The sequence below is a fragment of the Gossypium hirsutum genome, chromosome D05, assembly GCF_007990345.1.
Source record: "Gossypium hirsutum isolate 1008001.06 chromosome D05, Gossypium_hirsutum_v2.1, whole genome shotgun sequence".
NCBI classification, from domain to species: Eukaryota; Viridiplantae; Streptophyta; class Magnoliopsida; order Malvales; family Malvaceae; genus Gossypium; species Gossypium hirsutum.
Window position 1 is genome coordinate 20071917 of NC_053441.1, and position 25930 is coordinate 20097846.

The 25930-nt window shown below is 34.1% G+C and overlaps 3 protein-coding genes across 11 annotated transcripts; all 3 read right to left on the reverse strand.

The window, feature by feature from the left end:
- Positions 1-735: 735 nt before the first annotated feature.
- Positions 736-9361, reverse strand: LOC107913108 (kinesin-like protein KIN-4C). 2 transcript variants are annotated; one of them, XM_016841568.2, is made up of 28 exons: positions 9207-9361; positions 8880-9014; positions 8622-8768; positions 8359-8511; positions 8023-8276; positions 7441-7616; positions 7196-7320; positions 6544-6580; positions 6330-6421; positions 6119-6235; positions 5926-6039; positions 5760-5843; positions 5503-5680; positions 4894-4994; positions 4648-4746; positions 4443-4556; positions 4256-4372; positions 4064-4144; positions 3664-3735; positions 3486-3579; positions 3379-3410; positions 3209-3294; positions 2969-3040; positions 2631-2858; positions 2351-2495; positions 2108-2203; positions 1512-2033; positions 736-1316 (listed from the first exon to the last, which is right to left on the reverse strand). In XM_016841568.2, the coding sequence occupies exons 2-28, from the start codon at positions 8988-8990 to the stop codon at positions 969-971; spliced, it is 3795 nt and encodes a 1264-aa protein (XP_016697057.1). In that variant the 5' UTR covers positions 8991-9014; positions 9207-9361; the 3' UTR covers positions 736-968. The 2 variants fall into 2 exon arrangements, with proteins under 2 accessions (XP_016697057.1, XP_016697056.1); XM_016841567.2 differs by having other exon boundaries at positions 2108-2206.
- A 1591-nt stretch (positions 9362-10952) lies between these two features.
- On the reverse strand, positions 10953-14293 carry LOC107913107 (O-fucosyltransferase 31). Of its 4 annotated transcripts, none has more exons than XM_041094242.1 (11): positions 14013-14293; positions 13742-13804; positions 13555-13636; positions 13397-13467; positions 13215-13303; positions 12908-13111; positions 12644-12728; positions 12458-12556; positions 11856-12083; positions 11523-11720; positions 10953-11411 (listed from the first exon to the last, which is right to left on the reverse strand). In XM_041094242.1, exons 1-11 carry the CDS (start codon positions 14040-14042, stop codon positions 11202-11204), a joined length of 1359 nt encoding a protein of 452 aa, XP_040950176.1. In that variant the 5' UTR covers positions 14043-14293; the 3' UTR covers positions 10953-11201. The 4 variants fall into 4 exon arrangements, with proteins under 4 accessions (XP_040950176.1, XP_016697055.1, XP_040950175.1 ...); XM_016841566.2 differs by having other exon boundaries at positions 13902-14292; XM_041094241.1 differs by having other exon boundaries at positions 12458-12728; positions 14013-14290.
- A 288-nt stretch (positions 14294-14581) lies between these two features.
- LOC107913106 (probable ubiquitin-like-specific protease 2B) lies at positions 14582-24005 on the reverse strand. 5 transcript variants are annotated; one of them, XM_016841562.2, is made up of 17 exons: positions 23578-24005; positions 22738-22826; positions 22492-22704; positions 22317-22407; positions 22185-22234; positions 21309-21506; positions 21141-21216; positions 20563-20671; positions 20305-20361; positions 20019-20150; positions 19675-19875; positions 19522-19577; positions 19356-19449; positions 17534-17624; positions 16994-17113; positions 16200-16622; positions 14582-15891 (listed from the first exon to the last, which is right to left on the reverse strand). In XM_016841562.2, the coding sequence occupies exons 2-17, from the start codon at positions 22792-22794 to the stop codon at positions 14836-14838; spliced, it is 3024 nt and encodes a 1007-aa protein (XP_016697051.2). In that variant the 5' UTR covers positions 22795-22826; positions 23578-24005; the 3' UTR covers positions 14582-14835. The 5 variants fall into 5 exon arrangements, with proteins under 5 accessions (XP_016697051.2, XP_016697052.2, XP_016697049.2 ...); XM_016841563.2 differs by having other exon boundaries at positions 22738-22847; XM_016841560.2 differs by having other exon boundaries at positions 22492-22826.
- Positions 24006-25930: the final 1925 nt, after the last annotated feature.

Genomic DNA, 25930 nt, shown 5'->3' on the forward strand with positions numbered 1-25930 from the left:
AATATAAAAATAATTTAAAATATAAAAATTTATTAATATATATTAATATATGTAAAAACAGCTTTTCCGGAAAATATTTTCAGGAAATCTACCAAACAGCAGAAAATATTTTACACAGATTCAATCAAATATCAGAAAATATTTTCCAGTAAATCATTTTACAGAAAAGTAAAATATTTTCCAGAAATCATTTTACGGAAAACATTTTACTGGTAATCAAACGGACCCTAAGTTTAAATTTTAATTGATTTATTATATAAAAAGACAAAAAAACATAAAAATATAACTTGATCTACATATGATAGAGTATTTTGGTAATTTCATAAAAATATAACTTGATCTACATATGGTAGTATACTCATTATATAAGTGAAAATTTATGTAAAAATTTATAATAAAAGTTAAATATGATTTAAGTTGAATTGATAAAATTATTATACTGATAGTTTATATTCAAGTTTCATGTCAAAATAGTATTTATTCATTTTATAGAAGTACGAGCTTTTGATAATTTTACAATTAAATTAAAATTTAAGTGAAATATTTTATATTTAGCATAATATTAATATAGATACAAGCTGATATTAATACACTAAATCAAAATTGTTAAATGAATGTAGTGGTAAAATTAATATAACATTAAATTTAATTAAATAGTTGATTCAGATCTGAAGATTTCCATTAAAAAAGAAACTTTTCGTGCACACAAAGTTATTTCGCAATCAAGATTTTAACTCCTCAGCAATTTCATCTGTCTTTTTTAACTGTGAACAACGTCAAATTAATCAACACATTTCAAGGATTCCAACTTTACACGTTGGATCCTTTCTTGTACACGGACCATAAGAATTGAACCCCAAAATAATAAAAAATTCCAACAAGAAACAAAATAAATGCATTTTCATGGAAATGATATGCATCGCAAATTCACAAAGCCGGTTAATGACAGTGTAGTGGTGAATACTTTTTTAACGGCGGCAGTTCTCTTTCTCTTCCGAGGTTCTTGTTGGTCTAACAGGACTGGTAGGAACAAGGGCAGGTGGTTCCTTGGTGGTGTTGGTGGATTCATCCTCAGCATTTCTTTCTCTCAGTAATTTGCTGCCATTTGATCGCATTGCTCTTGGTAACTTCAATAGAATGGTATCTGATTCACTTGGACACGAATTGTCTGGTTCTTTGGGAGGTTCAATTTTTTCTGGATTATCAGCTGCTGCAACATTCTCTGGCTCTGAAGCTGGTGGAGCAACAGGAACCAGCTGAATCATTGATTTCCCCCATTTTTTCCTCCGATTAGGCTTCGGTACATCGGGTTTAGGCTGTCGAGAAAATAAGCAACTCACTAAAATGAGATAATTATACATAAACAACTATGTTACTTAAGACTCAGGTGTGTTGAGACACTGGTATGTATGTTCAAGGGTGTTGGACCTGAATACAAGAAATGAAAAATCGATGTAACATAGCTAAACGATGATGCGTATGTTTTTATCATAGAAGACTAGAAATGATACCATTGTGTTTCCAATATCAGAAAGTGCTTTCCGCTTTGTAGTGAAGTCATCATTTGTTTCAGCTGTTTTCTCACTCCCGAATGCATTCTGGAGCAGCATAGCGCCTTGAGCAACGAGGTTGTTCGCTTCGTTAGTTCCAGCATCATTTGCACTGTTTGCTTCTGCTTCTCTATTGGAACATTTGATTGATGTACAACCGCATGACTGTCGACAAGAACTTCCATTTGCTCTACATTGGCATTTCGATGTTTTGCATGAAGACTTGTGGCTGCAAGTGCAGCATATCCCATCATTTTTCTCAATAACCTCATCAGTACATCCCTTATTGTTTTCTGAGCCATTGGTATCTGGTTGATGAACTCCCAAACTCGAAGTCCTAGATTTAGAAGCTCGTCTCCTTATTTGCTTTTTGTCCGACTGCACCCAGTCGTCATCATCGTCATCATCAAGTGCATCTATATCTGAATGTTCAGATTCAGATATATCCATGTCCTCTGTGAAGATCATAGAGCTTCGATATTCCTGTAACAATAGTTCTACAATAAGTATCAAGCAAATGGCAATAGAAAGTTATAGAGGAAAGGAGTGGCACCCACCGGCTTTCGCAACTCATACTTATGTCTACCGCCATTGAAGTCAGGGATGCCAGAATAATCCATGCTTCCTTTCATGGAATGCTTAGCGGTTACATTCTGCTGCAAGATCACACAAAATAAGAATCAAGATCATAGAAAAGGGAATCCATAAATTCATAGAAAGGGAATCGAGAAGATAAACATGTATCAAATGATACATTCCCCTTGAAGTTATAGCTTGAACACCGATAATAAATTACTAACCATCACTTTCAGTTGATGAACAAGATCGGCTTTTTGTACCTCCAGTTGTCTAGCCAAACTACTAAGTTTCACCACCTTTTCCTTTAGATCTCTTATTTCAGCGTCTTTTTCTCTGCAATTAACTTCCTTATCTCGCAATGAGCACCTTGAAAGAAAGAACATCAAAACCCATGTTAACAATCGTGATAACAAAAGCAAAAGGTTGCAGCAAAATAATTAGTTGAAGAATTGGAAATGGAAAGATTAGCATGCAAGTGTTCTACTTGGAAAGATGCATTACCTTGAGGTTGATGCTAAATTGAATAGATAATTCATAATATTTTTTGCATCAGCAAGAGAGCGGACATGATTCCAACGCCCTCTTCCACTAAAAACACGTTCACGCTCTTCAGCTTCGGATAGTTGTGAGGCCATAGAGACCAAAGTGCTAGACGTAGCAGCAAGCATGTTTTCTAGAGCGAAAATCCTTGAGTTTCTTGCACCAGGAGACATTGTCTCGGGATGATCTCTGCATTTGGTAGCATAAAGTCAGTATTTGACCATGGGTTTACTTGTATGGAGAAAAACAAGAAAACTATTCAAATTATGAAGAGCATATACTAAAGCAAAAGTTCTAACCTTAAATCACCACGCCTAAGTATCTCAGCTTCTTCCTTCAGTCTTGCAACCTCCTTGGCCATCTTCCCCCTCCTATAGTACATACAAAACATTATTTTAATAGATTTAACAACATTCTAATAAGAGTGCCAAAAGAAAGATTCCACTTCCTAGTTGGAATCTTATGTTACAGAAATTAATATATACCAAACCCGAATGCCTTTATCTAAACAAACTTTCCCGGTCATCAAGAGAACTCACTCTTCCATTTGTCTTTCATACTCGGAACGTACTTCATGTACACGCACTGTCACCTCAAGTTCATGCTCAATTGTCTGCATTATTGCCTACAAAAGAAGAAAAGCTTATTATATAAAAAAGAGAGCCATTTCTAGTTATAAATACAATCGAATCTGTTACCAGTTATATACCTGAATTCCAGGACCATTGCCATTTCCAGCACCTGCATGTGAAACATTTATTGTCATTGAGTTGTACTCACAAAAATAAACTGCAAAGAAATAAAAAAGATCCTAACTGGAAGCTTCACGTGAGGAAGTCTTTCGAGATTCTAGAAGCTCTTTTAGCCTTTTTGTAGCCATAGCAGCTTCTTCACTCTTTCTTTGCAAAACCTAACACCATATATGCAAAGTGTGAGATAAGTTCACTAGAATTAGAATGATCAAAAGACTTTCCATGTGGAAAATATATCTTACCATCTTTTGCCTCTGGTTCAAAGCTAAGAGCTTGTGCATCTCATACTCATTTCTCCTTCCCTCTTTCTTAAGCTAGTTATTAAGAAAAAGAGAAAACTTATAGTTAAAAAATAATTTTAAAAAACTGTTGCTATAATTATCTAAATTATAGAACTCCCTAAATTTAAAAAAAAAGAGAGTAATAACACTAAATTTCTACTTAGTGATAACCGTAAGCCTTGGGAAAAAGTAGCAACCACATTCCCTTTAGCTTTTGAAAGCAGCTCCTATTATATATATATATTATATTATGGTGCAAGAGGAGCACTACGGTTCAAACGTAAGATCTATTCAAATTAGAAACATCTATCACATAACATAACCATAAATTAAATATGCATTATATCATATCTGCAAGTACCTGAAGAACCTCTTTCTCTCGTGATTGCTTCCATAACCTGAACTGCTCAGATTCTTGCTTGATCTTATGTTGTAATTGAACCTAAAAATGTACATTTGCATTGGTATTGGTTGCAAGAATCTTATCCCTATTTTGCAGAAACAATTTGAGTTTTTAAGATTAAAATTGGAGAGCATGGGGATTGGGATTTACCTTCTGAGATTTGATTCTGTGAATCTCATCCTGAAGTCTCCTTGCTGCTTCATCACTTTTTTGTTTCTGTCTTAAAAGTTGAGCTTGTGCATCTTGCTTCCTCTTCAACTCGGCAACCTGCAAAGCAGAACATTAATCTAGAAACTGACAGCTGCTGCTAACAGGGAGAAATAAATCCAAAACTCACCTGTGCCTCAAGGGCAGTCAACTTCTGAAGGTATTCTTCCTTTAACTTTTGAGCACCATCATCAGAAGTAGAAGAAATATCGGCAAGATTGTGTCTGAGGTCCTCAATTTCTCTCTGTCGATTGACAAATAGAAACAAAAGGAATTGATATTATAGGATGACCCTAATCAAAAAGTAACACAATAACTTTCAATAGGGGACTAACCTGCAAAGCCCTTTTCTCTTGTTCCAACTCATTAACTTTCTTCTCATAATGTTGTTTAAGAACTGAGGTGTCAAAATTTGCAAAACGCTTCATTTCAGCCTTGAAGAAATAGAAAGATGTTAGGGAAATACTGATGGTTTTGAGGAAGCCAAAAAAAGAAAAGAAAAGAAATGTACCGACTGATATTCTTGAATATTTACGATTACTAGTACCAAATCTTTGGTTAATAATCCAAGCCACGCGTACCTCTTTCTGTTCAAGTCTTTTGTCCAACTCCTTAAGTTCTTTGTCCAATTTTTCTTGGAGGGATGTATGTTCAAGTTCCGCTTGATTATCCTCAATCTCATCTGCACAGGAAGAAAGAATTATTCTTATCTGCATTAGAGCCGTGGTATGCTCATCGTCAGAAGTTGGAAATAGATTGGAAGAGCAGCAGGGAAGAACTTATATGATATAAAATGCTTAAATGATATGTCTCGTAGAAGAGATTACATTCTCCAACTAAATATGTGCCCAATAACCACTAGAATATCAATATGACAAGATGCACATTGATGCTTCAGAATCATCAAGGTTAATCCTTACTGAGGCTTCTTATAGTAATCAGTTATGTGAATGGATAAAACCATTAAATTCAAGGGATAAGACAAACCATTTAGACGTGAGAAAAGAAAATGACAAGGAAGAAAGAAAAACTTTCGAGGGGGACTATACTATTTATTTGCTTTTCAAATATGTAATAACACTTGGAACATCTTGTAACGAACAGGTAGAAAATTTTTAACAAACAAATGAAGTGAGCATCAACAGAATTAATGAATAGTTAGCAGCAAGGTCGCTACTTCGCTAATATACCTGAAGATAAATAACCATTTTCAGAAGAAAATAATGAATTTTTTGAGGTTCCATCATCATCGAAATCGACACAGTCAGAAAACCGGCTACGCTTTGAGCTATTTACGCTTTTCAAGCGTATCAATTCTCCTTCTAACTCTTGAATTTTCAACACATAAGTTTTCATTAAATTAAGATCCTGCAATAATGCAAATACACATGTCAACCAAGATTAGGTTCCTCAACCGCTAGATTTAATAGCTAGGCAAAGACGTTACCTGATTCTGATTAGAGTCAACTTCCTCCCATGATTTACCATTACGAACAGATTCAATTTGCATTATTAGTTTGTCTTTCTCAACCTGAAATATTAAATATGCATGATATTTAATAGTGCATTTGACCAGTATACATTTGAAAACAAAAAAGAAAACAGAAAGACACCTGAGCATCAAGTGCACGCTGGGCTAATTGTTCACTAGTGAGCCTACGTTCTTGAAGCTCTCGTTGTAGCTCTGAATTGCTAGCTTCAAGTAAAGATACCTTGTGCTTGAGAATCTAGAAACCAAGAAACTTACTTTAAGCAACTAGGTTAAGAAAGTCAATAGAAGTATTTTCAATTTCTATATGATATAACCTGAAGTTCATCAAATGGTGCTTGGCCATCACCACGATAAAACAAAAGCTCAGCTTGCAATTGCTCAATTTGGCTCCGCATTCTTTGCAACTGAGCTGCCATTGGATCACGGTTTATCTGATCAAGTATAGTGATGAGATAGTCAAAATGAGACTTATAAAACCAATAAAAGAGGTTTTCTTCTGGAAAGCACGTAAACACTAGTACTTACAACTGCCTTATTCTGAATGTTTCGAGCACGATTGGCATACTTCAAAGTATTTAGGGTTTCTTCAGCATTGGTATCAGCCGGGCTAACACAAGCTGCAATCACATGTAGAAAGAAACAATACTTAACGAAGTAAAGAAATTCAAAGCAAAAACCTGGTACTAGCATATAACAATAATGCCAACTATTTAACGCTCTAAAATATCTAACTGCATACCAATCATCACCGTTTTGCTATTTCCACCAAGTGAATCCTGTGAATTTAAATTTCCATCAGCAAATGTAAAATTTCTTTCTGGAGTAGGTAGTTTCAGTTAAGGACATCTATAATACACACACAGACACAGACACACACATGCACACACACACACACGGAGTGAGAGAGAGAGAGAGAGAATTTAGTTAAAAAAAGGAGAATTATAGCCATACATCTCAAGACTAATCACATTCCAGATCCAAGGAAACACAAAAGTCACGACATCCAAGTGGTAGTCTTATAGAAGAAAACTGAATGTGTTCGTCTTTTGCTTGATATACAAATACCAATTTTCTAGTCATCAATGTTGTCAGTTGTTAATGTATAAAATGTACTCTAAGTAGAATGAGCTTACTCCCCAATTGCTTGTTGCTTAACAAAAGTCTAAGCGTTACAGATTTATTGAACATTTCAATGCATTAAACCTAAAGATTAATTGAATTGACTGATAACAAATTGATTTATGTTGTCCAATTTTTCTGAAAAGACAGTCTACTTCAAAAAAGTGAAACGATCCAATTAAAACAACTAGTTTGAATGATTATACACACGCAACCAGATATATCACCATTTGAAACAAATTGCTGAAATTAGAATAACAAATGGAACATGCCTGCAACAAGCGTGTCAGCTTGCTATCACGATACGGGACATGTCCCCCTTCTTTCCTCTTCTTCTCATCACCCAAGGCACTAATGACATTCCCTAGAGCTAGTAAACCTTTATTGATATGAATGCCTGAAAAAACAAAATGTCAAAGTTTTAGATAACAAGCACAAAGTTCATTCCAATACTTACTGATAGATCCTATCGCTGTTTTAATACATGAAGCTTTGGAAAATGGAAAATCAGAGATACCTTCTTTAAAGCGCATGCCATCAGCGCCTGTTCTTTTTGCACGTTCTGAGCCAGCAAGGTCCACTAAATGAAGCTTTGCACATAAGATGTCATCACTAATATCATCATTTACCCCATTTGGGCAACTAGCAATCTTTTTTTGCTCCAGGGTTATTGTAAAGATGGCATGTGAGCGACTAGAAACAATATAATGAACAATGAACTTGACATGAGAACAAATTTACAAAATATAATGGAATTAAATTGATATATGATTATGTAAAACATGTATACAAAATAATCATTCTATCCTTATCTAAGAATTAAGTAAAGCAAGATAAAAAGCCAATTGCAGAACTTCATACCTTTCATTATTTCATAAAGAAAAACGATATATGATTATGTAAAACATGTAAACAAAATAATCATTCCATCCTTATCAAAAAACAATTTTAGAACATGTTCATATAATTTGTTATTTAAAAAAGAGAAAAAATGCTAATTTGCAAAGAAGCAAATTATTTTAAATCAAACAGAAAACTATTCCTGGTAAGAAAAAAGAAAGGTAAAGGCTGCTGAAAGATATAGCTTTATGACGTTCACCTTGACTGACTATTCATGTTGGTACTTCCTGTTGCACGAGATAAAGAACCTCGTGACAAGTATGATGCCATCTCTTCTTTTGTCCGAACTTCTGCCTCAGTCACTCCAGCAAGTGTTATTCCTCCGTTCACTGTTTCTCTAATTTGTATCGGAAGTCTTCCAGGAGCTGTAGGCTTGGAAAAAGGCGCCCCTTCAGCTTTAGACAAAGTAGCTGAATTTGAGTCAAGTAAATCGAACACTTCTTCTTTAAATATCTGTCAAATTCAAAGATCACATATAAGCAAATTAACAGATCACTAAGAAAAAACAAGTAGAAGAATTATTTTATCCAATTACCTCAATAAATGATACTCTAATCAAAATTTCCGTGGAGTGCTTGGTTGCCTCGACTCTTTTAAACATAGTTTCCATTACTTTGGGTATAATCCCACCATTACTTCCTTCTCCAGTGTAGTTGGTTCCCATAGTATAAGTTTTACCAGAACCCGTCTAAAAACCCCCCGAAATACAACACTATTGTCAGTCAATTATAAAATGTAATGGAGAAAAGAAAACTAACAGTAATAATAAAGCACCGACTGTAACAAGATGAAACTAACCTGACCATATGCAAGTGCAGTAGCATTATAACCATGAAAAAGTGCATCAACCAATGGAGCAACGCAATCATCAAAAATTGCTGAAGAAGGCGATCCCGCTCCACCATAAACATAATCATAGGTAAAAGCATGTGATCCAATGTGAACCTATAAGTGTATGGATAAAAAAGAAATAAAAACAAATCTTCATCATGATAAGACTCCAAACATCCATATTCATTTCAAATTCACGAGATAAATGTTACAGATTAATAATACCTGAGGTTCGCCGGGAACGACAGTGATGCAATCCGTACATCCATTGAGAAGCTCTGTGGTAATCAACGGCCGAATATTAACGGCGACTCTCACGGATTCCGAGTTATCCATCTCTTAATGTAATGCGATCCAAATCTGAAAACAATGCCACGAAAACCTTTAAGAATAAACTATCAAATCATCTTTTGAATCACTCAAAATCAACACATCAGATCTGATAGGAGATTATACGAAGAATATAAGAGATTATATGAAGCTGAGGAGATTATACGAAGAATATAAGAGATACGAACAGAAAAGATTAATTTGATAGGACAATGGAATTACCTGAAGGAGATTTGAGATATTTCCCTTCTTTTTTTTTTTTTGGTTTGATTACTGAGACGTTGAAATTTGAATTTGGAAGGGACAAAAAAGGGGGCAGGGGATTTGAACGATCGAGGCCAATGGGGAAACTTTTTAAGCATTTGAAAAAATAAACTGGATTTGAGAAAAGGCGCTCAGGTCCGAATTCAAATTTGTTCGATGAGAGAGAGAGGGGTTGAGTCACGTGATTATTTTTTATTAAATAAATAATAACGTCTTTAAGTCTGAACGTAGGGCCCATCAATGCAAACTGGGCTTGGCTTTAAAATTAGGGGTCGTTCGTTGAGGAGCTTTATATATTTGAGCAATTTCTTACACTAATAAATATAGTGCCAACGAACTTTTATCCTTTTTGTTTTACACTCTTTCTGCTTTTTTATTCTTGTTTGGTGAAATTTGATTACATGTTTTGGTTTCTTTTCCTGTAAATAGAAGGCTATATTTGAAGAAAACTGAAAAAGAACAAATATTTTAAATTCTATCATTTGTAATATGGTTTTCATTTATTAGTGAAGCCAAACACACTAATGTGATACACTCTAATGGGTGAAAGGAATAAAGAAATATTTAAGCAATGTTTTTTTTTAAATAGTAATCATTAATAAAAGTCATAAAAATGTAAATAATTTTATTAATTAAATTTTTAAAATAAAAGAAACCTTGTACAATCAAGTTAAAAAATTTAGGAGAGTTATTTTAAAATAAATTAAATTATTTATATAACATGACTTATGTTTTAAAATCTAATCATTTACATATTAACTCAATTAGAGATTTAAATAATAGTATAAATATTAGCTCATTACCTTTCAAAAATAAATAGCAAATTACCCTATACTCCAGTGGATATTTAAGAATTATATAAGAAAAATTTGCATAAAAATACTAATATGATTTTTTTTAGTTAAGTTGATGTCACATATTAACCAGACGCCAACTTAATTAAAAATTAATATATATTTGAAAAAAAACAAAAGATAAAATGTGTAAATGTTATTTAACGTTTTTTAATAACGTTAAATATATTACAAGTATTTAAATAATAAAACACTTCACCTATAACTTTCCATTGTTTCTCAATTCTAGTTCCCATAGAAATTTTAATCTTCTTTCCTTTTAAATAAAATTTCCGGTTTCCATTCCTCACCCACATTATCTTATTAGTATTTTATTTAAAAGAAAAAAAAAACTATTTATCTGTCTTTCACGAAAGTTTTTTATTACTATTTTATTTTCACTCATAGATTGAATTTGTCTTAATCTACAGAATAAACTCTTAAAACTTCACCACTTTTCTCACGTGAACAATATACTAAAACTATTAATCTCATCTCATTTGCCCTGATATTTTCATTGATTGGTATCAAGTATTGAAATAAAATGAGACAAATTTAATTAATAAACAAACCCTTAAAAGTGAAAAAACAATATAGTTTGGAAGGCCAATTTTGCACTTAAGCTTCTAATATAATATATTGAAACCCAAGTGGCGGCTGAATTTTTGGTCTGGAGATTATTGCACACTCAAACACAACGGTTAATAGCTTTTCCCCAAGTCAGCCTTCCTTTTTCTTGCTAACACTATCATAGCGAATCAAATGTGATCGAACGTTAAGGGTAAAGTAGATAAGATGAAAATTTGAAGTTAAGACCGACCAAAGAAAGAAAAAACAGTGAATAAATAACTGCTAACTGAAAATTATTAAATAAATAAAAGAATTTAGGTTGGTTTTCCTTATGCATCAACAGAATCCTCGAATAATTCAGAATATTATCACTTCCTCGACCTATACTCTCAGCAAGTGTGCAAAACAGAGTATAAAAAATACATGATCATTTGATTTTAATGCCGTAAAAACTCATCCGGGTTAAAAAAAGCACGATGAAAAATATCAAAAAATATTGGCAAACAGAAAAGACACTTAAAATAGCTTCATACCATAAAGTTTACGAAGTTTAAGCTCTACACATGCAATCTGGGGCTGGATATGTATATATAGATTGCTTCTCCTTTCTTAACCTCATTTGGCCTTGCCTATTTTTATGTCCATTGATAACCGCATGCTGAAACTCTGACCACTCTATGGTTTTGTTCAGGAATAGTGGGCCCAGCAGTAACATGTTCGGTCGAATGGTTTTCAAGTTCAAGTAAGCTCGATGTCCAAGCTGAAAACAGATATATATGAGCTCTCATTTATGAAATTTGTCCTATGTAGGGCACTCAAATACAATAAAAAAGCTGAAATTTGTAAGGGAACCTTAAAAGGAGATTCTTACCAGAGCATTGTGCATGTTTCCAGGAGAAGCAGAGATGAAGATGTCACTTTTAAGGCTCACATAATAATCAACAGCAGCCATCAAAGAAGCCTTACCTTCAACCTCAGCGAGCTCAATCGCTGAAGCAAGGCTCTTCTTATCTTCCATGAGGGGAAACATAGCACGCAATGTTGAGATCCTTGCCTCTCCTCCATAAACCTGAAAAAAAAGGGGGGGGGAGGAGGGGGGGAATGCTCCTTTTAAACCATAGTCCCACTGAAAACAAAAGCTTTCAAATGTAACCTAGAGAACATGACAGATCAAACAGACTAAGAAAGAAGGAAGAAAGCGGACTTTGTGTGAAGCAAGATAGAGGTGAGTATTATTGTTGAAGCCCAAAGCAGTTAGCAGCAATCCAATTTCCTCCGGAGTCAATGGGCACCGCCCTTGATTTCTCAGCTCATGATCAGTGAATTGAGAGTTTAAAACCCTTCCCTGCCATAAAACTTGGCGATATTTAGCTAGGGCCAGTTTCTCAGCTTTGCCTCCACCAAAATCACAAGCTGAATGAGCAGCCATGTCCTGCACAAAGTCTAATTAGAAAGGTAATTACAATTGCTACAGCATATATATATCCTGATAAAAAGCAATAATAACCCATAGATTCAACACTCATCAAACCATATGGTGTAATAAATCACCTACCCAGAAACTACCATAAAAGGGCACTCAATATATACAAGTAAATATGCTTTTGATATTATTTATATCCTACCAACTGCAATGTCATGTAGTGCACCAATGAACAATCCCGAGAAATTATTTAATGAGAGTGCATTCTTTTCAGTTATAAAAGGACTAAGCAACATCTACTTTTAGCCTAAGAGGCTCTAGGAACACTACAAATTAGATTATAAATCGGTTTACTAATTATTTAAAAGAGTTGGGTTTCATACTTTGTCAAAGCGAAGATGTAATACAACAAACTTTCCAGCTCTCCCTTTCTCTGTATCATCTGTTCTCTCTCGTAGAACTGCAGTGCCTGACGCTTGAAGCTTCCCAGAAGGATCACGGAGTCGATTAACAAGGGTCTCTCCAATTAATATTATCCGAGGAACAAAAGCTAAAGCTTCGAAGTTTACTTTACAACGTAAATGTTGGATTTCCACAGGCAACTTATCAAACGCTAGACGATGGGAGAATGGCGATATAGCAGCAATCCCATAACTGCATCCATAAAGATTTGTCAACTATCATAAACAATATTGTTTTTCTGAAGTAGCTGAATTGCACACACAAGTGCAGAGATTTCCAGGACTATTAGTCACCAAGTGGATATCTCACATAAGGACTGAAAATATTACTAATTTACCAAAGAAAATGGTATTTGTTGCTCAAAGCTTTACCTTTGCATAACAGGCAACACATTTTCCAGATACCAGTCAGCTGAAGCATGAACAGGTGCTGTTTTGATTCTAGTAGCTCTTATACCTGTAGCATAATATTCCCGTGAGCTCCAAGAATATTCTGTAGGCAACTCTTTAACTATAGAAACTTCATCTCGAAGGACATTGATAAAGTGATCCACATCAAATATATCTGTGAATGAACTGCAAAATTAAACCACCAAATTTCCTCAGATTAAAAGATAAGATAATAATAATTTAAAAAAAAAAAACCTATAAGAGGCTGAATATCTTGCTCATGAAATACCTTGAATCTTGCCAAACAGGATTGACTTCAAGGTGCGGTATCACCAGTGTCGCATTCAATATTTTAGCGACAGCAACTGCATCACATATCTTGGTAACAATAAATAAATAAGTAAAAAAAATTAGAGCATTAAAATTAAACAGCAAAAGACGTGCATTAGCATTAGCTATTCATGAACTCACCCCCATTCTTTGCTGGTTCAATCCTCCATCAAGAAATACCTGAATATACCCCTGAGATCTCTCTGGCAGTGCTTCAAGAAGTGGATACAAGCTTATTATTAGTTTTTTTTTTTATGATCAAATCCAAGAATCTCATAATATAAACTTCAATCACTTACATGGGGTATCGGCAGAGTCGATGCAAGGTTTCCATCCTTGATTTGGCAAGGGAGACCAGAGATCGAACACTTGTTTAATCGGCTGAGAGTACAGAACATTAAGAAACATAGTATTGAAATTCGAAGACTTTTAACCAATAAATAAACAAATTCATTGAACTAAAAACAAACTAGAAAGGATATTAACCGTTTTCCAATGTAAAGCGACCTCAAGTAAAGACAAGTGCCTTGGTTTCGGAGCATTCCATTCCTGGAAAGAAACAGTTCTTTCAATTAATTATTTAATTCTTAAACAAATCATAGTAAAAGAAAAAAAAGAAAACAGTAATCGCAAAATGAAGAATTACGGAGAACAAAGAGGGAGAGGCGCGTCCCAGAGGGGCGAAGAGATTTGGGAAAAAAATTGGCAAGAGAACAAGGAAAAGCGCGGCAAATGCACTTCTTTGAGATTGATGAACCTGGTGATTGTAGTTATATGGCTGCCTCATTCTTTCCCTTTTTTTTAGTGCGCGCGCGAAATGCTAAAACCCTAACCCTAATTCCATGAAAATCAGAATCTTTGGGAGGGGGTTTCTAGTGAAATCAGAAATGGCGATGATTCAGAGGAAAACGACAGTGTGCTGAGACTGAGAACGGTCTGTTGATCGAAAATTTTATTTTATTTTTTGCACATAATAAGAGCCATGTTCTAATGCGAGCGCCTTGTTACCGAGGGCTCATAATGCATTTGCGATCGTCAAAGTAGTACAATCCAACGCCTCGAATTATTTGTTTTGTTTTTTCCCGCAAATAATTGGGGAAAAAAGAGAAGTAGAATCCATGGGACATTTCACATCTTATTCACTGAATTATATAAACTTCCAGACTTTGAAGTATTTTAAATGGTAACACTGTAAAATTAAAATTACTTGATTTTTTAAAGAAAATTTGAGACAAATTTTAAATTCAATTAACAAAACACAATTCGCTTATAGCTTATAGACTAAATCTTTTGCAAAATCTGCAGCAGCTCAATAGAGAAATATCATTTCCAATCTAAATTTTCTGAATTTAATACTGTATAATTTGGTAGGCAGGGAATTTCGTTAGTTCTTGTATGATTTAGCTATGAAAGCAAGAAATGTATCCAAAACTACTCAATTGCTGTCCCACCTTCATAGCTCAAATTACAAACAATTACTATTTCACTTAGATTTGGGTTCCTAGCATCATAAGGTGTAAGAAAAATTCATCCTGTCCTACTTCTACTTGCATAAACAAAATCCCTCTTTGACAGGCTGCCTAGGAGTCCACTTCCTCCTCAAGGGATGGCGAAAGCCGCATCCTCTTTGCTGCTGGTTGCTCGGATAACTCTGCCAGAGAATCATTGACAATGATGGCCTCCTTGTTTTCAGCCACTTCAGAATCTTGATTCAATTGTTGCATCCTCTTTGCTGCCAGTTGCTCAGATAATTCTGCAAGAGAATCATTGACGATAGCCTCCTTGTTTTCAGCCACTTCAGAATCTTGATTCAATTGTTGCATCCTCTTTGCTGCCGGTTGCTCAGATAACTCTGCAAGAGAATCATTGACAATAGCCTCCTTGTTTTCAGCCACTTCAGAATCTTGATTCAATGCTTCAGCCACCATACTAGGATTTTGATCTGATAATAACATTGAGTTATCTTTAGACGGTAGGTCGTCAATAATTGTTTGCACTTCATCACAACTAGCCTCGTTTTCAATCAGGTTGGAATCCCGATCCAACTGGTTCAGCACCGTACCAAGAGTTTGATCTGATGACACAGTTTTATTATCTTGGGACTCCATGTTCTCAACCATTTCGGGATCCACATCTAACTCGTTCACTGCTGCACCAGGATTTTGATGCAACACAACAGACGAGTGAGCTTTCGAAGGAAGATCTGCATCTCCAGTTTTATCATGAATCTTGTCAGTGTCCTCAGAAGCTCCAGGGACATCGGTGATAGAAGTCTCCAGCACCTCAATGGAGGCGGGCATGAAACCTTTCTTCAGACACTCAACATTTTCTACTGACTCAGATTGTTCCTGATCTGTATCCCGTTTTTCAATCAGAACTACACTATCCTCAATCGGGTTATTTTCAATAATCCCAATATCATCGCCATCATCAGAGGTACAAGATGTTTCATGCGATGTGTCAACTTTGTTCCCTCCTCTCAAGGAAATTCCAGGATTCCATGAACTGCCCATGACAAAACCACTCGATGAATATGGAACTTCACACGCTTGAGACGTGATTCCAGTGAACTGCGGAAAACTGGTTTCTCCAGAAGCCAAATATACAAACTGTTGACCAGTTTGCACGTCTTCTTGCTGAAAATAAAACAGCTCTTTCTTATTCGAATTTAGAAATAGAAGATTCACTGGCATAATAGTAAATTACCAAGCCAACTTAGAACACTGAATATGATACAAAGGGAGAAGCCACTCCTCTATTCCCTAATTTCTCACTGTAATAGAAGCATTTCCCCTTTTTATCTTGTGCATAAGAATGTCTAAATATATAGGGCAAGAAGGTAGCAAGGAAGAAATTAAGTAGATATAAATATAATGCAGCAAATGCATTTTAGACCTAATTGGGCCAAACAAGTGATTATAAAAAACATGATGAAATTCAATACCTCTCTAGGTGATACAGCTCCATTCATATTGTAATATGAAGGCTGCTGGTCAAAAGATTGAAATTGTCCAAGCAAAGATCCTGCGGTAACACCAGGCTCAAAGAACTCCCTAAGAACCAAGCCAGAATCATTAACAGTCTCCACATTTCTCATAGAAGACGATGCTAACAGAGTCATTTCAATCCCTTGGCTTGCTTGGGGATTTAAATTCCCATGACAAGCTACTTCTGGGCTGACACTCTTTGAAACAAACTCCACACCTCCATTTCCAATCTCTTCTGGAAATCTAGAGGAATGAGGTTCTTCACTGCAATCAGATGAACTCATTTCCCGAGAACGGATCTCTAGGAGTTCAAAGATTAACTTCTGGATGAGAGTGCGCTTTAGAGATGCCTCAGTAGGTAGGAACCAATCCAAATTAAGCTGGGAAAGAAAACAAAGACAAAACAAAATTACAAAACTGCTGATTACACAAAGCATATAACAATACAAGATTGATAACAGATAGTCACGATGTTATTACCAGCTTATCTTAAAGAAACATCTTAACTTATTTCCTGGTCCTAACTCCTAAGAACAAACTCAGAAACATTTTCATATTAAACCATTTACACTTCAATAGAAAACCCTAGATCACTTAAATAGCAAACTGGAAAGATATGGAGCAGAAAATAAGAAGGTACAAATTTAACAAAATTACAAAATAAATATAAAAAAGGATGGAGCTTGGATAACAATTACAAACTTAAGCATCAATTGAGCTATGCATCAAAATAACTGCGCAGACCACTTACAAAGTTGGAGAACTTGGTTATTTTGAATGGATTGAAGTTAGGAGGAGCTTCAGCTAAAAAGAGCTCCAGATAGTGGAGTAAGAACAGACCACAATCAAATGAATTCTCCTGCTGTGGCAGCTAATAATAAATGAACAAAACGTCAGATAAAAGGATTACATAATATGCCATCAGCCTACTGAAATGAAGTTTTGTTCTTCATAAGCTGGCATATTTAGTGTAAAAATAATTGTATAGCAAATAAATACATAGCATTCATCATGACATAGAGTGACTTGAGGCAGCACTACTGAAGTATTTTCACTCCGTGCGCTAGACAAAAAGTGCAAATAAAAGATAGTGGCAACCCCAAGAGCTTCCCTAAAACAAGATTATCAGATAAATTTCAATGCAAAGAATCAAATGGGACAAGATATCATGGTATTTAAAGCAGTTCTGACTGGTTCTTAAACCCCCCAGGTGGGTGCAAGAAGTTAAGGAAATTCTTATTCCAAGACTGTACCTTAAAATAGCTGCTATTAAAACTGAGATTAACAATACCTCAAGTGAGACAAACCGCAGATTCAAGAATTTTGAAGAAAGATCTTCAGATGTCTCCTTGTGCCTCTCTTTCCATTCTTCCCAAAGGTAACTATCATTTTAAGGGACAAAAGCCATGCCAAGAACTTGCAAGATTTAGTATTCAAAAATGCATACCAGCTAAAGAAGGACATAAAACAAAGTTAAAAGACTCACAAAAGTGAACAAGCATGAAATCAAAGATGTAAACAAAAATATTCATCATGAAGGATTAGAATAAATCAAAAAATTCTTCAATTAATTTGTATATGACCAAAATGGAGAAAAGAAAAAATAAAGATACGACGAGACCAGTAAATACAAATAAGGTTTGAACCACTTTCGTTTAAAGGCTACCATTTGCTGCAATTTAAAGCATGTTAGTCACTTCTGATGTATTCTCCTCCTAGTTCTTTTTTGCTACTTTATAAAGTCAAATTTCAACATGATACTTTTACTCTCTTTTTTTTTTTTTTTGGTATTAGCAATAAGAAATTACAAATTTATGCAACTTCAATAGAGGATTTCGAAGCTATAGTGTTTCACCATAAGGAAGGGAAGAAAAGAACTTGGTCAGTATATCTAAAGCCAACTCCACAAACTCAGACTACGAGTGGTATTTCTAATGGCAACGAAGCTGAACAGGATTTTGATTACACAACTTACATCTTGTGTAAAATACTGCTGAATGTTAAGCAAAACAGAAAAAAAGAAACTCAAGTACCTAAAGCTCAATAGTAGGCAGTGTGCATTCCTCCATTTTCCTGGTCAGTGGAAGGACCAGAAAAAACACAATATGCAGTGCTTTCCATATAGATTACATATGCATGAGCAAAAGTACACCCCATACAAAAGATAACTGAAAATGGGTTCAAATAAAGTTCTGCATCTGAAGGTTATGTTTTCTAGAATCTTGCTGAAGAAACTTTCTCAAGCTCTAATTCATGTTTAACACAATAAAGGAAAGTTCAATCATTTCACCAATGAATGGTTAATGATGGCTCATCTTATCACAGATGAGCATATATTACAGCAAACTCAATGGAAAGAACAACAATCACACACTAACCCGGATATCTAAAATCAGGTAGAGTACAAACTATTCAGTGAATGAAAAATTAGTCGCCTTATTAATACTACTACTCTTACTATTGCACATTTGACTAGAGGCACACTAATCCTTCAATCACAAAAACACAATCCAACTTTAAAAGTTAATGTTCCATGGCAAACTCACAAGGACCATTCAGCAGAATGCTAAAGTTCCAACATAAGCCTAGAAATATTATATGAAACTAGATTTGCAGAATACTGAAGTTCCAACAACTAGCACGTGTTGCTCAAAATAAACATCATAACCAAGCTAAGATATAACATGATAGTTTCAGAGATCAAAAGCAAAAGATCTTACATTTAATCTAGAAATATTATTAAGTAATAACAGTGAAAAATTAAGTCAAATATATGAATGGCAGAAACTTTAGGATACCTTTGGACAAGATTTTCCACTCACTGAATAGCTCTAGAAATATTATATGAAACTAAATTTGCAGAACTGAAGTTCCAACAACTAGAAAATGCTGCTCAAAATAAACATCCTAACCAAGCTAAGATATGAGATGAGATGAGATGATAGCTTCAGAATCAAAAGCGAAAGTTCTTATATGTAATCTAGAAAAGCTTTCAGTACTTCCCACTTAGAGACCCAACCGTGAATCAGGAAAATCAGTGAAAAAGTAAGGGAATTTTGCAGGGGCACGCATTTATTAAGTTGAATAAATCAATTGTAAAAGCTTGAGGATACCTTTGGACAAGATTTTTAAGACCTGCATGATTTCCTTTGATAGAGTCCATATGCAATATGCATGGTACTTTGGATGACTTGTCCAAGTCTTCATCTGAAACATGACAAAAATGCATGAACGAAAGGTAGAACTCCCGAATGAAATTCAACAGTGACATGAATGTACCTTTAAAACCAGCTACTTCACCAGGATGGCATATGACTATCAAACTCCAATGAAGACTGTTAGCAATATGCATATATACTTTATCTTAGCTCACAAATTCTCATATGTTATATCTTCAAAGAAATAAATAATTGTGTTTGACAAAAATATTACCTGAAATTTACAGGAATAAAGATGTAATCTTTTCCAAACATATCCAATTTCCTTGTCCATTTACGAACGCGAAGGAAAGCAGCCCTGCCATCCGAAATACTGGATGGATCTTTGTCAAGGTCAGCAAGTTTCCGAAAGAAAAAACTGTTAAAAAAGTGAAATCTCAGCCTTTCCTCAGGTTGAATTTGATTCTTCAGATACCTATCAAACAAACCTCGTTAAAGCTTCTCTACAAAGAACTACATATGTAAGCCATAAACCCTAGATTTTATGTTCCAATTTTGACTCTGCAGCATTCCTTGAAAATAAAGATATGCAATGAGAAAAAACTACATGCATCTTACTTGATGTAGAAGTCAATGATAGTATCATTGACAAATGTCTCTGGTAGTAACAGATCAACATCTCTCTTGCTAATGGAAACTGCATCAATATCACCTTTTGGATATATAACCTCCTCAAAAGGCTCGTCAAAACTGCAAAATATGTGTTTTGAGTAAAACTAGAGAACATAAGCAAGAGTACATGATGTCCAACAAGAACATGAATTAAGAAAAGATTGAGGAAACATTAAAGACGACAACACTTTTATCCCCTTTTCTTTGGTTATGTGATAGTTCCGTAACTTACTTGGGAAAATAGGACCTTTGTACAAGTGAATCATCTCCATCCATTTCTACAAGTGGACTGTGACCATATGCAATATAAAGTAGAAAAAAAAGAATATTTTAGCCTGCTCTAGATTTAACAACATAATATCATTACAGGCAAGTAAGAGCCTTTTAAAAAATAAATAAATAGCAACATAAAATTTCAAAAATTAAATGAACAGACTGACAATTAGGATTGAAGATAGTTTTAAAAAGAAACATTGATTTAGAAGCTTACTCTGGCATAATATTCCATAAGGCCTGGTATTGAAAATTTAATGACATGATTGCTGCATGTTTCTCGGACCATCTGGGGTCAATAACTGTAAATTTCAACTCCTCATCGGCTGGAAGAAATATACATGAGCAGATAAAGTCAGATAAAAAGGAAAAAAGAAACTGTTAGCTGACGGCTAACTTCCATATCGTGGTCAAAGTAACTTTAAACAAAGAGAAATGATTGAACTAGGTTCAAATCAAATCCTATAAACCTTCACCCCCTACAAAGGTAGGAAACAAATTTACAACAAATAAGCCATTTAAGCATATTCATTATGTCCAATAAGAAATGATTACTTGCGTTCAAATTTTCTAGGTGAAAACAACAAAATTTTGAATAACAAATCAACATTCTTTTTCCAGTACAATGCATCATATACATAACAGATTATGAAATATTAGTTCTAGCTGCACCAAGTTCATATCACATTATGGAGTTCTCCAAGTTCTTCCATTCCTCTCCTTTGATGGAAACAAAAAATATACATCATTTGCTCAGATCGGCACAGGCAATATAAGCCATATAAGGCCACTGACCTGAAGTGTCACATGCATTCTCAGCCTCTATCACAACCTTGGATAGGACTTTCATCTTTAATGTCATATATCCAACCTAATATGCAGTCCATACAGAAAACTTTTTACTGTTAATACCAAGAAAGCATACAAAAGTGCTAACTTCAAATATTCCAATTTAGGACTCACCCTTTGAAACCACCGACAATTGATACTAATAATATCATCAATTGTGCTTTCGAAACTAAAGGTTCTTTGGTGTTCACTCACAGTTGAGCCCTCAATTTTGACACCACTAGGAGAAAAAATGACTGAGACACCTGTATGATAATCATTTTGATATAGAACATAATCCGGACAGATAACAACTGTCCTCTCTAAGTTATCCTGCAATTTCACAAGAAGGATAACCAAAACAAATGTGAAAAGCTTACAGAACAAATAGCAGGCAGTAATTAATTTGTATCTTATTGGAAAATAATTTTCCTGGAAACTGTTTACAATTTAATTGACAAAGTCCCCCAGATATCTAGTTAAAGGTATCTTTTTTCCACATATAGATGGATGTGGAAGCTCATCGAGCCTTTAGGTTGCACAAAGAAAGTATTTCTCTCCTATTTCATAAACTCACCACCCACCACAAGTTTCGAACTCAACCTCCAAGTTGAATTCACAAATCCAAACCATAGAAACCTACAGCTCATTGCGAGCATGGTAAATATTCCATTACAATTAGAGGAAAAGCATTCTTAGACCAAGCAACAGCAAATGCAAGTAGGGGCAAATAACAATTGGAGTTTCAATGCAAAAAAAGCGACGTTGTTTCAGGATGCAGGAAATATTGCTTTATAAGTAAACGGAGACTGTGTGTCAACCAAAGAGAACCCTAAAATTACTTGCAGACAGGAAATATTCAGAGAATCAATAACCAGAGAGATTATATAAATTGGTTAATGAACAATTGGTATATGATGAACTCCTTAAAGATGAAATAACACTCTACAGCATCTCCAAGCTAGTTACCATTAATTAATAATTAATATATTTATATGAAAAGGAAATTACCATAGGGATATCGCCAAAGCAATGGTCTGACATGTCGCCATTCAAAGAAACTGAAATTATGCAGATAATTATGTTTAGAACATACAAACCATTGATAAAAATGAACACAAATTTTCAAAGCTGAAAGAATACCATCATCCTCTGCTACATCTGAAGAAGGACTAGTTGGAGATCTTTCAGCCATGCTTTCATTAGCATCTGAAGCCATATCAACTGGCTTATTCTGCAATGTTAAAACAATCTAAGCCCAAGCCAAAATATAAAATATTGTATTCAAAATGTAGTTTAGGAAAAACTTGAAAAGTACAATTAATGGAGAATTAGAAAGGGCACAGTTTAATTGTCTTTTTCCAGGTGAAGGTACTTCAGGACATGAATCTCTTGGATCCATATCAGTAAAGGTACATCTAGGCTCATGGCTATCTTTTGCTAAGTCTGCCTGTTGTTCAGAATGCGTAGACTTTGACTCTGGGGAAACATTCAGTTTGGGATTTCCTTCCTTTAAGATGCAATCCTTTTCATCACTACCCAGCGAGGCAACAGGGGTAGTAACATCACAACTACAATCACCGTCAACTGCATCAACATCTAAACAGGGAATGTTGTCCATTTCCTTTCTTAGAACAGCAGCACCATGGCCAACTTGAAACAAATGTAAAAGAACTGCTATCAGAACAGCAGAGTTATATATAAATATGGAGCATCCACAGTCCACACATCTTACGATTATCCTATAATTCAAATTTGCGGATAAATGTTGCACATAACATTACCTTAAAGAGAATATGAGTTACACTATCTAACCCCCATTACCACCCGAATGCATGAAGTAGAAGAAAAAACAACAATATCCATTGTGAATTGCATGTTGATTATTAAGCTACTAGTGTAAGGAAACAGTAAACCCAAACACAAGCAACCCGAACAAAATTACATGTTATCATGCCAGTGGGAAATAAAAGGAGCATCGACTTGTTGGATACAACTAAAACTTATCAAGCATGTTTGATCAAATCATCCATAAAACTAGTAGTTCACAATATTTCCACAAGTTGATAACATGGAAACATTCGAGCTACCTCAAATGTGAACTAAGAGCTTCAACATTCACTGATTATGAAAATCAATAAAAGAAAGAAAGTGAAGCAAACTGTTTCCCATAACCTCGTTGATAAACCACCGGGAAACAACCGAGACCTTAATATAGAACCAAATCATACAATTAATGGCTAAGATTTAATAATTTCCATCATATCGCCTTAAACTTACCGAAAAGGAAAGGATTCTGATCATTTAAAATCAGACAGAAAAAAATGATAATAAACTAGCGGCTTTTTCAGCAATAATAATAAATATAAAGTTAAACTTCCCTTCTTTTCTTTTAGAAGCGTACCGTATTCGAGAATTTTGTATCTCAGAGTTGCAGGGTTTTCCAAATTAGGGTTTTCACTTCGCTCAAGTACTTATCAGCTGCCAATTCCAAAATCCAGTCGTCCTCCTTCAAGTCGAACACCTCGAGACCGTTCTTCACCGGCGCGTGAGACGATTCAAGGTAAGACTGGAGGAGGAGTTGGCAAATCGGTGAGTTGGAAATGAGAACTCGATGAGTTGAACGTCGAGGAGAATTACCCGCGATCTTCCTAGAAACAATGCCCTAATTTCTTTGAGTAAATGAGCCAATTAGAGGGAAACAAGGTAGCTCGAGGGAGGAAAAATATGGGAAAACGTGATGGCTTTGGGATTAATCAATAACGCGCAAGTTTGGAGATTGCTTAACACGATTCGGTCAGTTGAGAGAACAAGTTAACGAACGCTTTTCTTTGCGCGTCGGGTTTGCACTATAGGAACTTGATCTGACAAATAAAAGGGATTTATATGAAACTGATCGCTCCTAATTTTTTTTAACTTTTTATGGATTAACTACCATTAGTAACATTATTTATCTTAGCAAAAAAAATTCAAGGCGAAGTTTGAAATTTGAAGCTCAATTATCAAACCTTGTTCATGTTTAATAACAATATTTTAAATAAATAACACGAAGTTAGTCACTAATTTTGATTTTTTTTTTTACATACTTCGAATACTTAATCTTTATCCTCACAATGTTCCACGTTTCTTCAAGTATTGTTTGATCATTTGTTATTAAAATTTATATTAATATCATATAAAAATTCATATCAGCATACATTCAAAATTAAATATTTTTTTATTGCACTTAAAATGTACTGTAGATATTAGCAAATTTCATTCTTTAATTTAACATTTCTTCAAATTACATCTTAACTAAAAGGTGTTGAGAATTTTTTAATATGAACATGAGTTTTAACAAATATAATTATATTTTCTGTCAAATTTAAAAGTGGTCGATGTGTCTCTTTCTAAAATGATGTGAGTCCTTCAATAAGATAAAGCTAGTGATATTTTTTATCAATTAATTTAATGTAATTTTATTTACTTTTCATCAAAAATATATATACCATTAACTACATTTTATTTTAGAAACAACCGTTCTTAAATTGGAAATAATTATATTTCTATACATAATTTATAATATATAATATATAAAGTTTATTTATTTAAAATACTAATAAGAAACTACATATGGTAATTTAAAATGCCGATAAATCAACTATAATGGGTATTTGTTTAAAATCCTAACAATTTAATCAATAAAATCATTATTATGCCAACAAAGCCCGTATCTTAATAATTGTGATCCAATGAAGTATGCCAATAAAGTTAAACCAGGCTACGGATCATATATATATACACACACGTCTAATTGACAATTTGCACCTTAAACTATCTCTTTACTTAAATTGACACTTAAACTTATTTTTTTGTCAAAAGTAATACTTAATCTATTCCTTCGTTACTTAAATCATCTCAAATTTCAATATTGTTTAACAAAAATCATTGACTAATTATATCGCACCATATCACCAATAATTCTAATTTTATAATCGTATATTGATATTTATAATTATTGACCAATTCCAAAAGTGAAATTTTATTCTTAAAGGTGGCTAATAGAACATTGGAAAATTAGAGAAAATAATATGTTGAATTTCAACATCTAAAACCTTAATGCTTATAACAAAATCGCAGCAACTAGCTTGACAGGAACATACTGGAAACCTCATAGTTAAAGAACATCAAATCAACTTTTGGGTTTAACTGGTCTCTTAATCAAGTGTTAATGATGACCAATAATTAGAAGAAATAAAGCTCTACAAAAATTTAAAGGTCTAAACACTCCCAATAGGGCAAAATAATAGAATAGAAAAAGGGAGTTGGCCTAGCAAGTGTTGTTCATGTTTAATACTTGCGCTTTATCAACATCAGTGGGTAATTGAGTTAATTATTGATTCTAAAAAGGTTGTGATTAGTGGACGTAAAACTCGAATGGTGCATGTTTAGTTTATTTGATTTTAAATGTGTAATGATATAGACATATATTGTTACTGTGCATAACCCTTTATGAATAGTGTTTGCAATTGTATTATTGATATTAAATTGACATAGACATATGTTAAATTAGTTGAATGATTGAATATAGTGACTTTAATAGAAATTAATAAATTGTTATAATGCCGCAATATTGTTCCCAGTAGTTACATATTAGGAGGAAATAATTATTCTGTTTTTTCATTTCTTTACTATTAATTTGTGTCACTGTTTTTAAATTGTTTTACATTTTTTTTTCATTCAACCATATTTTAATTTACTTTCTAAGTTGTCATTTG

Excerpts from the sequence above, each read along its gene's own strand:
- LOC107913108 (XM_016841567.2), bottom strand. The coding sequence starts at position 8,990 with ATGGATAACTCGGAATCCGTGAGAGTCGCCGTTAATATTCGGCCGTTG. Across the intron at positions 4,747-4,893 it reads AAAGACTTGAACAGAAAGAG|GCTGAAATGAAGCGTTTTGC; the intron begins GTACGCGTGGCT and ends TATTTCTTCAAG. Across the intron at positions 2,207-2,350 it reads TTCATCAACTGAAAGTGATG|CAGAATGTAACCGCTAAGCA; the intron begins GTTAGTAATTTA and ends GTGATCTTGCAG.
- LOC107913107 (XM_016841565.2), bottom strand. The coding sequence starts at position 14,042 with ATGAGGCAGCCATATAACTACAATCACCAGGTTCATCAATCTCAAAGA. Across the intron at positions 12,729-12,907 it reads GTGTTGCCTGTTATGCAAAG|TTATGGGATTGCTGCTATAT; the intron begins GTAAAGCTTTGA and ends TTATGGATGCAG. Across the intron at positions 11,721-11,855 it reads TCTATCTTGCTTCACACAAA|GTTTATGGAGGAGAGGCAAG; the intron begins GTCCGCTTTCTT and ends CTTTTTTTTCAG.
- LOC107913106 (XM_016841560.2), bottom strand. The coding sequence starts at position 22,794 with ATGGACAACATTCCCTGTTTAGATGTTGATGCAGTTGACGGTGATTGT. Across the intron at positions 21,507-22,184 it reads GCTTTGGCGATATCCCTATG|GATAACTTAGAGAGGACAGT; the intron begins GTAATTTCCTTT and ends GTGAAATTGCAG. Across the intron at positions 19,578-19,674 it reads TTTATTCCTGTAAATTTCAG|TCTTCATTGGAGTTTGATAG; the intron begins GTAATATTTTTG and ends TATTGCTAACAG.